Source organism: Pectinophora gossypiella, chromosome 18, assembly GCF_024362695.1.
Source record: "Pectinophora gossypiella chromosome 18, ilPecGoss1.1, whole genome shotgun sequence".
Taxonomy (NCBI): Eukaryota; Metazoa; Arthropoda; class Insecta; order Lepidoptera; family Gelechiidae; genus Pectinophora; species Pectinophora gossypiella.
Window position 1 is genome coordinate 11,564,101 of NC_065421.1, and position 13,126 is coordinate 11,577,226.

Consider the following 13,126-nt stretch of genomic DNA (forward strand, 5'->3'; position numbering starts at 1 on the left):
TATTTAGCGGTTATCGCTAGGGTCGATTAATTCTTTCAAATATAATACGAACTTCCAGCCCCATTTTACGACACTGGGGAGTTAGAAAGAGATAAAAAGCAGCCTGTGTCACTCTATCGGTTCAACAATCTCCATTTAAAAAAAAACACGTCTATTCGTCGTTCCGTTTTGCTTGTAAGACGGACATATAAACAAACAGACATACACTTTCGCATTTATAATATTAGTAAGTATGGATAATATAGGTATTATTCTCGCTGGTAGAGGTGAAAAGTTGTAAGTTTTGTACTGGTGGAAATTAGTTTTAAAATGTCTCGTGCTTTTAAGTTTCTCTCTACACGATTCAATTGGCTAATTGTCATTTTTCCGATACCTAAGTATTTTAAAAACCACTGCCCTATTTTTCCCTAAAAAGTAGCATGGAAAACGCTGCACCGACGTATACGAAACATATTTTTCTTCATTAAGTAATTCCAAATTTCGCACGAAAACGGTCGGTCACGTGACATTTTGCCCATTGACGTCATCACGTCACATTTCAATAAACAAAGAAACGGTCATTACTTGAAACGCAACAGATAGTTTTTGTTTATTTTGTGATATGTGACGCCCACACGAAGTTCAATCATGGCCGCCCATAGTCTTGTAATACACAGATAAAAAATAGCATTCTGATGATTTTAATAAATAAAATCTATTGGCTAATTATCGTTAAATGATAAACTATCATATCAGAAATGTTTTATTTTTTATTGTTACAACTGTCAATTAGCCACTTCTAGACTACTTCGCTAGTACCAAATTCAAACTCGGCCGTCATGTAAACATACCTGTCCACTCTTGTATTACAAATAGCTATTGATTGTTACAAGTCATTTTATTAGGTTACACTAGATAAAAATAAACGTATTGAAGAAATTACACAACTAATATTTGTTCTAGTACGAATTTGGGAAGTTACAAGGCTCACCAGAAGAATCTCTCATGATTATCGGAAGACCACAGCGAAAGAATGTCACTCAAGATGTTTATAAGAAAGTAGTGGATAAGGTGACGGCTTATTTGGCGAAGCCCGAATTGCTTTCTTACGAACCTGCAGTTGAAGATACTATGTTAAAATTAAAATCTAAAGTATTTATATTTGATCCAGTACAAATGATTCAAGACGTAGTGTATACTACTGAACAGGTAGCTAAAGGCGTAGAGAAAGCTGTTAATAATGCAATCGGTTGGATCAAAAGAATTAGATTATCGTTACCTCTTTGTGTAAATAAATCAGACGATGAATGTTTACCAGATAAAAATAAAGAGATACTTTGTCGCGCGGAGCTCCTCCAGCAACCATTGTTGGATAAGGAAGAAGTGTTAAATACAAGTTGCGAAGTCGCTGACAAAGTTAAGGCAGACGTGCTTCCTGGACCGCTAGAACCACAAAACCCTCAAGATCCGGAGTATAAACGACTTGCAGAAGTAGCGGTGCGCAAATATGAGAACATAATAAATGCTCATTATTTACATACAATAACTGAAGTACATTATGTTACTAAACAATTAGTACCCGGGACCATCTATATTATAAACTTTTCTTTAGCTTCAACAAAGTGTCTTAGAGTGGAAAACCAAGCGCTAGATAAATGTGAAGTAAAAGCATCTGCTTCAAAGTCATTCTGTTCTGCTAAAATTACGATGAAACCGTCGTCAAGCGAAAACTATGAGGACGTTTTGTTGCAATGTCCTGTATGCTTTTCCGGCAACATTAGTATACCAGAAGAGAGAAATTCCACCGAAGAAAAGTACAGAAAAACTGCTGACGAAGCAGTACGTATATACGAAAAGGATAATAATGCTAAATTCATTCATAAGGTAATCAGAATAGAAAATGTGACAGAATTAGTGAAATCTAATTTGCTTACAGATATTTACTTCTATATAGCTCCCACAGAGTGTCTAGTAGGCCAGGATGATAAACAGTGCGCATTAAAAAAGTCTCCACAAATTCAATGTCACGCAATTATTGAAGACCAGCCATTTTCGGCAGTGAACAATGATATAAAAATTTCCTGTGAAAACGACAATCTCATTACAGTGGATGATAAGTCGACTCTCAGTCGATTAGATGAGGCACCGTGTGCATTGAGCGGAAGAAAGAAACGTAATGTGAAACGTTGATGAGTAACAGAAATGACTGAAAATGTAGCCAAATAGAAAAAAAGAGAAATAGTCCGGATTAGAATTGATAATTTACAGAAAGGTATTTGTGTTGAGATATAGATTTTTGATAGTATAAGGCGTGACGTAAATACATCCACTCCACGCCAACTATATTTCTTTTGTTAGCACGTTGGGTGGGACTCAAACCCGTGACATGGGGTTTGGAACGCTCAGTAAGTATGTAACTATGTACCTGTTAGAAAATATATTGTAATATTATATTAATACATTAGTAGTCTTACTTAGTTTAATTATGTCTTAACTAATTGTTATAATGTGCATGGCTGTAATTGATCCATTAAATATATTAATAAATATTATGATTTTGCAACAATTTTCCGTCGCAAAAGTATGAAAATTACACTTGATATCAACTCAGAATCATGGTCTGAATCATCCACATACACACACACACACACACACACACACACACACACACACACACACACAATATCTCTTATGTTTTTCAAATTTTGTCTTATGTATCATCAAATCTCATCTCTTTTAATTTGTGTTATATAAACATAAAATAATTAGCTATAGCCACTAATCATCCGAGGGGGGAGCCTGGGGTTCTGTACTACAAGCTGACGCTTCTCACAGACCCCAGTCTCTTTCACCAACAACTGTATCTTAATCTTGTTTTATTGTTAATTACCAATTATCGTGTTCATGCGAGAGTAATAAACATATTTTATTATTATTATTATCCCTCAAACTTTTCGTTACGATGTCACTAACACCCTGTATACGTCGCACTGCTGGGCACAGGCCTCCCCTCAATCAACCGGAGTGAGTATGGAGTATGGAGCATATTCCAGCACGCTGCTCTAGTGCAGGTTCCGTCGCAAAAGTATATCTCATTATTGATATCAACTCAGAATCATGGCCAGAAACATCCCTCAAAGTTTTCATTATGATGTATTTTGAATAATTATGTACCCAGAGCAATGACACACACACACACACACACACACACACACACACACACGCACACACGCACACACACACATAAAAGCATTTATAGAATTGATATTTTCTTTTTAAAAAATGTTTTGTGATTTAGTCTGTGTTTAATTCAAGTTAACTATTTTTATTTTCTCTTTTTCTATTTTGTTATTTTCTCTTGACCATGACTTTCTGGTGGTGGAGGCCTGGAGTCCTAAAACACAGGGTATCCTAGTTTAGGCTCCAGTTTCTACAAATATTGTATTTTTGTATATATTTATGTATCCATGCGTTTTTTGTAGAGGAAATAAAGATTTTACTTACTTAATTAATGAGAAAATAGGTAATTGCCAAGTTAAATCTGAACAGCGCCATCCATATCTGCGCCATTATAGCCGCGAGTTCGCGTTATATTATACAGGGTGTTAGTGACATCGTAACGAAAACTTTGAGGGGTGATTGAGGCCATGATTCTGAGATGATATCAAGTGGAATTTTCCGTCGCAAAAGTATGGAATTGAAAATAATTAAAAAAAACACAAATTTTTCAGGAATATTTAGACTGAAAATTCCACTTGATATCAACTCAGAATCATGGTTTGAACCATCCCCCTCAGTATTCGTTACGGTGTCACTAACACCCATACCTACTTGTATGGCTACCGTATGTACTTGTGTGGGGTGTAAGTGACATCGTAACGAATACTGAGGGGGATGATTCAGCTGATTATTCTGAGTTAATATCAAGTGGAATTTTTCATCGCAAAAGTATAGAATTGAAAATAATTAAAAAAAAAAAAAAAAACAAAAAAAAACATGAATTTTGCGACGAAAAATTCCACTTGATATTAACTCAGAATCATGGCCTGAATCATCCCCCTGAGTATTCGTTACGATGTCACTAACACCCTGTATAATAGTGAATGTAGGTACACCGTGCACATATCTCGATTCCATAGCTATTGTGACTCGGAAAACTAGGACGATATGTACTTTCGAAACGAGGTTACACAGTACACCTAGATGCAGTTGACGTCTACCTATAGACTGAAATACAGTTTTATTTTGGTGTGTTAGCTGAGGAAAGTTCTTCCATCGTGTGGGTTGTGAGGTGGAGTACAGTCACGAGCAATATAATATACCCACTTTAGGACTCTGTCGCACTAACATATTTTCCATTTAGTGAGACCTACAGTTCAATTTGTCAAAAAAGTTAATGTGACATGGTACCAAAGTGTATACATATTAATGCTCGTGACCGTACCAAAGACCTCTGACATGGCTCATGTAACGACTACGTACTTACAGCAGTAATTAGTAACCGGGACCAACGGCTTAACGTGCCTTCCGAAGCACGGATCATCTTATTTTCGGATGGTGATCACAATGTAATTTTTGTGGTATGTCCCCACCGGGAATCGAACCCGGGACCTCCGGATCGTGAGCCCAACGCTCAACCACTGGACCACGGAGGTCGTCGGAGCTGAGGAAAGTAACATACATACATATCAGGGTAGGCAGAGTTACAAGTCATCAACACACTCCTGATTTTAGTCTAAAGATCGACATGGTAATTGGAGATGTCCTTAGAAAAGGTTTTGTACGATCTACTCTGAACCGTCGTGCGTGTATGAAACGATCAGGATCGAAACAAAGGGAATTCCATAGTCTCTGCTTACCCCGGTGGGAAATAGGCGTGAGTTTATCTACGTTTGTACGCCTTATAAGGTAAAACATACTGCATAAACACAATTTTAACTAGAAAGAGATAAAAACACTTTTTTTGTAGTTTCTTTCTCTAAGCACATAAATACAAATATAGAATTAAAGCATGGCTATATAACATTATATCTGTATACACTTTTCTAGAAGGTATGCTTTTAAAACTTGAATATTTAATTATTTATGTTTCAACCATTTATTTTTATTTATTAATTTTAACATGGAATATTTAACACAACAAAAGGTACTTCTTTTCCCCGGCTATACAGGTTGTCAGAAGCTGCAGTAGTTTTAGGCGGATGATACGTTCGTTATGTAAAAATTGACGATTCAAAGTGTAACTGTGTTATCTACTGAATAAAGATATTTTTGAATTTGAATACATTTAGTGGACACTAAAATCCTTAAGGGTTTAACTTTTGTCACGTCTGACTAATGTACAATATTTAACATAAATTATAGTGACATATTGGTGCTAATTCCTGTAAATACCATATGATTTTATTTTAAGTTATATCTGTCATTTTCTTATCCGCCGAAAAGGAAAGGGACGGGTAATCGACAAGCATAAAATTTATGGAACACACGTCAATTTTAAATCTAAAACAACCGTCTAAAATTTTACATTGACCAATAACCCGACAGAATTAAGGTGACAGCACACGTTAATCGGTTGGCATACGAGCGAGATACCTTTTTGATTCGCCCGGGTTATTCATTCATTTACTCATCTTCCTAGAATTAAGAGCTGTCAATTATTTGTCCCTTTCCTTTTCGGCGGATAAGAAAATGACAGGTATAACTTAAAGTAAAATTAGGAGGTGTCTGCAGGAATCGGGGCCGTTACTTATACATAATGTCTACAACTGACCGAGGAGGAGCGCTGAACGTGGAACCCAGCTTTGTAAGGACAAAGGTAGTACGAGTCAAAACAAGTTGAGGAGAGCTACACGTCTATATGAAATAGGCCACGTGTTCCTAATTGAAAATGCTTGCACCGTAAACCAGGGCCGCATTTGGGCGATATTCCTCAAATCATAATAAGCTAGCTGTACGCCTGCGCGTTAGTTTTGTTTTTCCTTTTCATCTGCTTAGGGGTGATTTTCAGGATAAAATCAATCCTATGTTCTAAAATCTAACGTAGGTCTCAGACCATGTACGTCTGGAAATGAATAAAGAAATTATTTATTATAAAAGGACGCCTTTGGTCTAGCGGTTGGAGCTTTGGCGACGAGGGTGTGCTGCCGCCAAAGGATGTTTTCGGGGTACCGAACGGAGCATAGTACCCCGCTAGCCACAAGTTGGTAGTGTGACTAGGGATCGACGATCCAACGGTGTTATGTTGAAAGTTATATATTATATGCGTCTTGCTGTGAAAACTTCAATATCGCGTTTCAGGACTGCTTGAAAACTGCATTATTGAATGTGGCGCCATCTGTTGCATGTGAGCGGAACTAGGTGGCCAACTAGTTGGGTCCGCTGCTCCACCGGAGTTCCGGGTTGGATTCCCGATGCGGACATCGTGGTAATCACTTTGTGAGACTGTCCTTGGTCTGTTAAGGACATTGCAGGTTAGAATCACCTGATTGTCTGCTAAAGTAAGATGATTCTGTGCTTCGGAGGGCACGTTAAGCCGTTGGTCCCGGCTATTAGCCGTAAAACACCACCAACCCGCAGTGGAGCAGCGTGGTGGAGTATGCTCCATACCCCCTCCGGTTGGTTGGGTTGGCCTGTGCCCATCAGTGGGGCGTATATAGGCTGTTTATGTTATGTATGTTAAAATAATAACAATAATGCTGGTCGGATTGATAATAATGATGGCGGTGGATGTCCTCGTTAATTTCACCACTTGGGGCCCCCAGGTCAGTCTGGTTCCGCCCCTGTCTCCTGGAAGGTACAATCATACGGCCCGCTTGGCACCACTGACCGGGGTAATGCAGCGTCTTCCAACAAAAGTCGTGTTCTCCTCCAGCTTTCCGCATATTAATCCTATGATTGAATTCGGCACGTGTATCATTCGGATAGATATTTCTTTCACTTTTCTTTAACTCTCAGTACGGTAGGGTCAATTTCTTTAACTAATCATATCCAAAAACGTATCGATACTTTCATATTAGCAATTGTAATTGTACTTTAATAATTGTTATGTCTTATATGTGTTTGTTTCAGTCGAATTGGTTTTTACTGTAATGGCTGAATGTAAAACTGTAAAAATAAATAAATAATATTATGTTAAACCCATTCTTTTAAACTCTTTGTCACCTGTCCGCGGAGGTCCGTGTTGCTCTATGCTTTGCTCACGATGATTATTTTCGGTGATTTTGACAACAAAACAATATATTCTCTTTGGAAAAAAGTGTCAAACCAAAAAAAGTTTAAAAATAAGCACTCCACCCAGATTATTTCTGTACAATTTTATGTAGAAAAAATATTGGATATATTTACGTTTGAGTGAAATTGAAAGTACAAGTGTTTTTGTTGAAGGTGTCAACTTTTTTGGTAAAATAAAACAAATGCTCTCATGTCAGAGCCATCACAGGACATGGAGCTGCAGGCGACCGTGTCTGAAGAAATGCTACAGAATCTTTCCAACTGTCTGAAATCGTCTGAAGTGGCAAGCAATATAATCAAAGAAGAAAGCAAAGAAACCAGCAGAGTTCACACCCCGAACACAGCCTTTGAAGTGTTTAGAAACAACACAACGGCTGTTGAGGTTATAGTCAAAGAGGTACCTTATAGACATAGAAAGGTGATCAACAGACCTAAGATGGACTGCAAGGATTACAAAGTAAAACGTCTCGAAGAGGAAGTGGAGAGTCTCAAAATAGAACTAAACAAAGCAAATATCAAGCTGATTAACACAAGAAAGGGTTTCCACAGTTTGGTTAACGAGCTAAAGAAACAGTTAGACATAGTGAGCCAGAGAGAACTGGAAGAACAAACAATGAAGCTAAATTTACAAATGGAAAATGAGAGAGTAAAAACTTTATTGGATTCAAAATCAAGGTTACTTATTAGGTTGAAGAAAGAAATTACTGGACTTAAACACATGCTGAAATTTGTAGTGAAAGGCATAAAGTATACTCCTCAATTGCCGGAAAACTTTACATTCACCTCGGATCCGGACTACGACGAATTTGAGAAAGGTTTAAAAAAGGACTTTCGCAAAATGCATTCCAATCTGTTCGACGTTACGGGTGGAGGAGTCACATTTGACAGCACATTTTCCAAGTCCTTTGAAAAAGATTGAATATTACATTGTGTATTTGTAGAATACTTAGTGAAACGTAAAATGCAACGACGTAAGAAAAATATATTATCTAATTTATTTTTAATTTATTAAAAATTTTGAAGAATACATCGTACATAATATAATCTGTCAGGAACATTCTTGTAGCAGGGATCCCTGTTATGCTCGCTCCTATACGGGTCATCCAGGACTGTTTGACGAAGCAGGAATCCCTGAATGTTCCTGACAGATTACAGAAACAAAAGTACGGAATTGAAAATAATAAACAATAAATTAAATTTTCCGGCAGGAAATTCCACTTGATATCAACTCGGAATCATGGTATTGAATCATACCCCAAAGTTTTCGTTACGGTGTCATTAACACCCATATGTGCTGTGGGCTCGTAGGCTGTGGGGGATGATTCAACATATTCCGAATATAATAGAAAACACTATCCGAGGCAAATCTTCATAGTAAAGACAAAATAATACATTATTAATTGCAGTAGTAGTAGTGTAGCTTTATACCAACAGGGAGCTGTCGACAGCTGCCTTACTTACTTCTAAGTTATGTCACATACCTCACCTATAAAGATGCCCTACATTCCCTGCCCTAGTTTTCTCGCTTCGCAGAAAATTAAAATCTACTTATTCGTTGAAAATTAATTTCGTAAGATAAGTCTTTTAGAGTTGTTAGGGCCGTGGTAGCCCAGTTGGTAGAACGCTTGTCTCTCACTTTGAGCTCGCAGGTTCGAATCCACCACCAATTATTGTCGAATTCATGTTTGGATCATAAATTATTATCACGTGCCCAGCGGTGAAGGAAAACATCGTGAGGAAACCCATATTCCCGAGAAATGCATTTTCGGAGGTATGTTCCTTTGGACTTTGGAGGGTCCTTTGGAGTCAGTGGAGCGCAGAGCCAAGAGGATGATCAGCGACACGCGGCTAACAGCTAAGCTATACTCCTTAGCACATCGGCACAAAGTCGCCAGTATGTCGGTATTCTACAAACTGCACTTCGGGGAGTGTGTCCGCGATCTACACGAGCTCATTCCACCATCCCCCTTTTATCTTCGGACTTCCAGACGTACGGCCGGGTGCTATCCCTATTACCAAATAGGGATAGCACCCGGATACCCACCAGGGTATCCCAACTATTCGCACAAAGCGCTCGGCATCGTCCTTCATTATGCGCACTGCTAAGGAGTGGAATTCTCTGCCGTCTTCTGTATTTCCGAATGCATATAACCCGGGTTAACCCGGGCTTTCAAGGCCAGAGTGAACAGGCACCTTAAGGGCGAGCTCGCTCCATCTTAGGCCTCGTCAATGCCTTCGGGCAAGTCTGGGGCCAAGAGCAAACCCATCAAATGTAATAAAAAAATAGTGTCACGGGAAAGAAAAATCTCCCAAGACTCGATGGTAGGGCCAAACAGTAGTGCCTAGGGAAACAAAAGTGTCTGCCTGCATTAGGCTATAGATTTTTTTACTTTCAGATAAGCATCAATTAAGTTTAAAATCAATTTCATAAACCCGCCCCCACCGCGCGATTACCCGGTTTCTAAGTGCAGTGGATCGGCGGGAATCAATCGCCGGGTGCAGCCGGGGTATTGCACGGAAACCGGGTCGCGGTGTGACCCGGGTCACGAGGTCACCGGCACACCCGGTTACGGACACACCCCGGTTAGCCCGGGGACAATTATCCAAATCTGTGCAGTTCCGTTTACTTCGTAAGATGGGAATGTGGTTATTAATTTTCTGTTTTACCCTGTTGGATCTAGTTTATTAGTCGAAGTTGTAAAAAATGCACATTCTTAATTTTTTTTAGCTGTCCTTTACTTAAAAAAGTACAAGACAGAGATAGGGCTAGTTTTAGAATTGTCAAACCTAGTGAAAATTAAGTTTACGTCTGCTCGAATCGGCACAATCATTGTAATTAAGTACGTCCACCATAAGGTTCATAATGGTGCTAATTCCTGTAAATAACATCTAATTTTATTTTAAGTTATATCTGTCATTTTCTTATCCGCCGAAAAGGAAAGGGACGGGTAATCGACAAGCATAAAATTTATGGAACACACGTCAATTTTAAGCACAAATCTAAACCAACCGTCTAAAAATTTTACGTCAGTCAATAACCCGACACATTAATTTACTCATTCTTCCTAAAATTAAGAGCTGTGAATCATCCGTCCCTTTCCTTTTCGACGGATATGAAAATGACGGATATAACTTAAAATAAAATTAGGCGGTGTCTGCAGGAATCGGGGCCATTATCCATCTTAAGTTTCATATCAACAGTGGCTGGAAGTTATATTTGATTACTCATGAGGGTTAATGGCGGTGTATTTATGTATGTCCACATTTATATTTAGCCGGCCACATACCCGTGGCATCCAACGTGCTGATTGCATCGGACTCTGAGCGATCAAATGCAGTGCAATGTCAAAATCATTTATTTAACGTAGAATTATCATGGAAAAAAATGTTGAAGGTATTTTATCTAAGTATGTCATTTCGCAAGGGTTATGGGTGAGGAGATGAATTGACAAGAAACTGGAATAGCCACAATATATATCAGTTATTTAATAATATTTGTTACTCTATATGGCAACACTGAGTCTAAACGGGCACGTGCCTTCTGGAACCAAGCACTAACTAGAAACAATGGTTAGTATACATTACCTAGTGCGCCGTTTGTTTTACCTACCGAATAGGGTTGCCGGGCTACTTATACAAATAAAGAAATCTTTTTTCATCTCTCCAGCTCGAAAACTGTAAAAAAATGCGTTTTATCCACCTCAGATACAATACGTAGCTGTTTAATTATTATATTAAGTAGGTATTTGGATTTTCCTTAAGAGAAGACAAGGAGCGTGAAATTGCGAAATTTTGTATTTACCTATTGAAATTAGATTTCTTTATTTAACAGATTTCTGATGTGAATTTTTTTTTTTAAAGTTAGGTGTGTTACTAATAAAATACCTTAAAAATGTTCTAAAAACTTACGTTTATTGTAAAACAAAATGGCGCGAAACAATTGTGAATGTGTTCTTTCATAGCAGCACGTACCACCGCGGATCAGTAGGTAAGTACCTATTACATTGTCGGAAAATAACGTAGTAATTTTATTCTCTTTGGTGAAAAATGAATGCATCTAGATATGACGACAGTTGTCTAACTCCAAAATAGTGGAGAGAACTGGGGAGTTAAAAAGGCCACACTGAAACCATCTAAAAAGCAATATTGCAATTTGACATTTATGTATATAACAGTAACTGTGCAATATCAATAAATGTCAAATAGCAATTTTGTTTTCGTGGAAATCACTTCGGAATTGCTTCGATGTGGCATTTTCAACCCTCCAAGTTTGTTATGCCGAATTTAGCTATAACCTGCAACTTTTCTAGCTGGTAAAGCGCTGTGCTATTGTCCACTGCAAACTCAGACGCACGTATGCTTTCACACTACTACTCCCTCTAAAAATAATTATTATAATTGTTGGCAACATCCAACAAAATTATTATTTTTTACTTTTTTATTTAGAAAATAGCAATACTTTTTCCTTCTTCTACGATCAACGAACTGTGTAATAACGCAAATTGTGTGTGCCTAATTTTTTAATAAAACTACGTGGTCAACTCAAAGTCGCTGTATTCTTTACCATCTTATACACACCAGGCAGAGCACATCAACATCTGTGTGCGACAATAATGTTATACTTAGTGTCTTTTTTTCTTTATTTCATTTGTATAAACTCTGCTATGAAGGAGAGGATTCTCCTGGTACAAGCATTGTATTCTTAAAAGGAAACTCCAGCTACAAGTTCCAAATGTATACTCTTGTTAACGCAAATAATTATTTTTTCAATTGTCCAAAGAAGTGTGTACTGCTCTTAAAATTAGTAAAAGGTGGCACCCCTATTACCGACATACTTAAGTTGTCAATACGGTCAATACCTATTTGTTTACCTACCTCGTAGCGGAGCACAGTGTCCTATTTAGGCCAAAAAATACGTAAAGAAAAACATATTTACCTAATGCGTTCAGGGAGATTAAAATGGCCATACTAAAACAATTAATATCTAATGTTGGCAATTTCAAAAAAGGAACGTCACGTTACTTAAAAAAAAAAACATTTTGTCGGGTGTTCCGTCTGGGAATTCGAAGGAAAACAAAAACAAAGGAACACGGAATTTGTCGTAAGAAAAAACAGAAAAAGTAGTTTATATAATATTGTATTTTATTAATATTAAGTACTTATTATAATTCGTAGTAATAATAATTAAGTAGTACATATTCCTGGTAAGAGTGATATTTTATGGTAATATTAACTGATTGAAACTGGGTATGTTACTAATATTTACGTTTTATTGTAGAGTTTGTTGATACTAAAAAGGCAACTTGTGAATTGACATTTGCGCACATGACAGCAAGTGGTCAATACCAACGAATGTCAAATAGCAATATTGCTTTTTAAGTGGATTTGCTTCAATGTGGCGATTTTAGCCCCCCGGTAGTGTCCTTGAATTTACGCACCGTCTAAGTGTATATTCCAGGTATAAACCTGTCATTTTCTTATCCGCCGAAAAGAAAAGGGATGGGTAATCGACACACAATAATTTTTTGGAAAACACGTCAATTTACGCCGAAATTTAAAAAACCTTCCAAAATTTTATATTGGCCATATGAGCGAGATACCTATTGTATTCGCCGAGGTTATTCAATCAATTTTAAATTATCAGTTGTCAATCATCCGTTCCTTTCCTTTTCGACGGTTAAGTAAAATGACGGGTATAATTTAAAATAAAATTAGGAGGTGTCTGCCGGAATCGGGGCCTATGTAAATATTGTTCATTATATTTAAGCAGAAGTAAACAGTTGACTGCACGTTCGAGGGAACGGGATTGTTTTCCTCTAAAGCAAAGAGGATTAAAACGAGGGAGGATTCAATGATATTGTTTGACTATTTAATGCGAACAGTCGGAGGGCCGTTATGCTCTATGGCGAACAAC

At 37.6% G+C, this 13,126-nt stretch overlaps 1 protein-coding gene across 1 annotated transcript; it reads left to right on the forward strand.

Annotated features, from left to right (window-relative positions):
- Positions 1-7,173: 7,173 nt before the first annotated feature.
- LOC126374988 (uncharacterized) lies at positions 7,174-8,167 on the forward strand. The gene has a single exon (XM_050021806.1). The coding sequence runs from the start codon at positions 7,403-7,405 to the stop codon at positions 8,129-8,131; it is 729 nt and encodes a 242-aa protein (XP_049877763.1). The 5' UTR covers positions 7,174-7,402; the 3' UTR covers positions 8,132-8,167.
- The last annotated feature ends 4,959 nt before the right edge of the window (positions 8,168-13,126 follow it).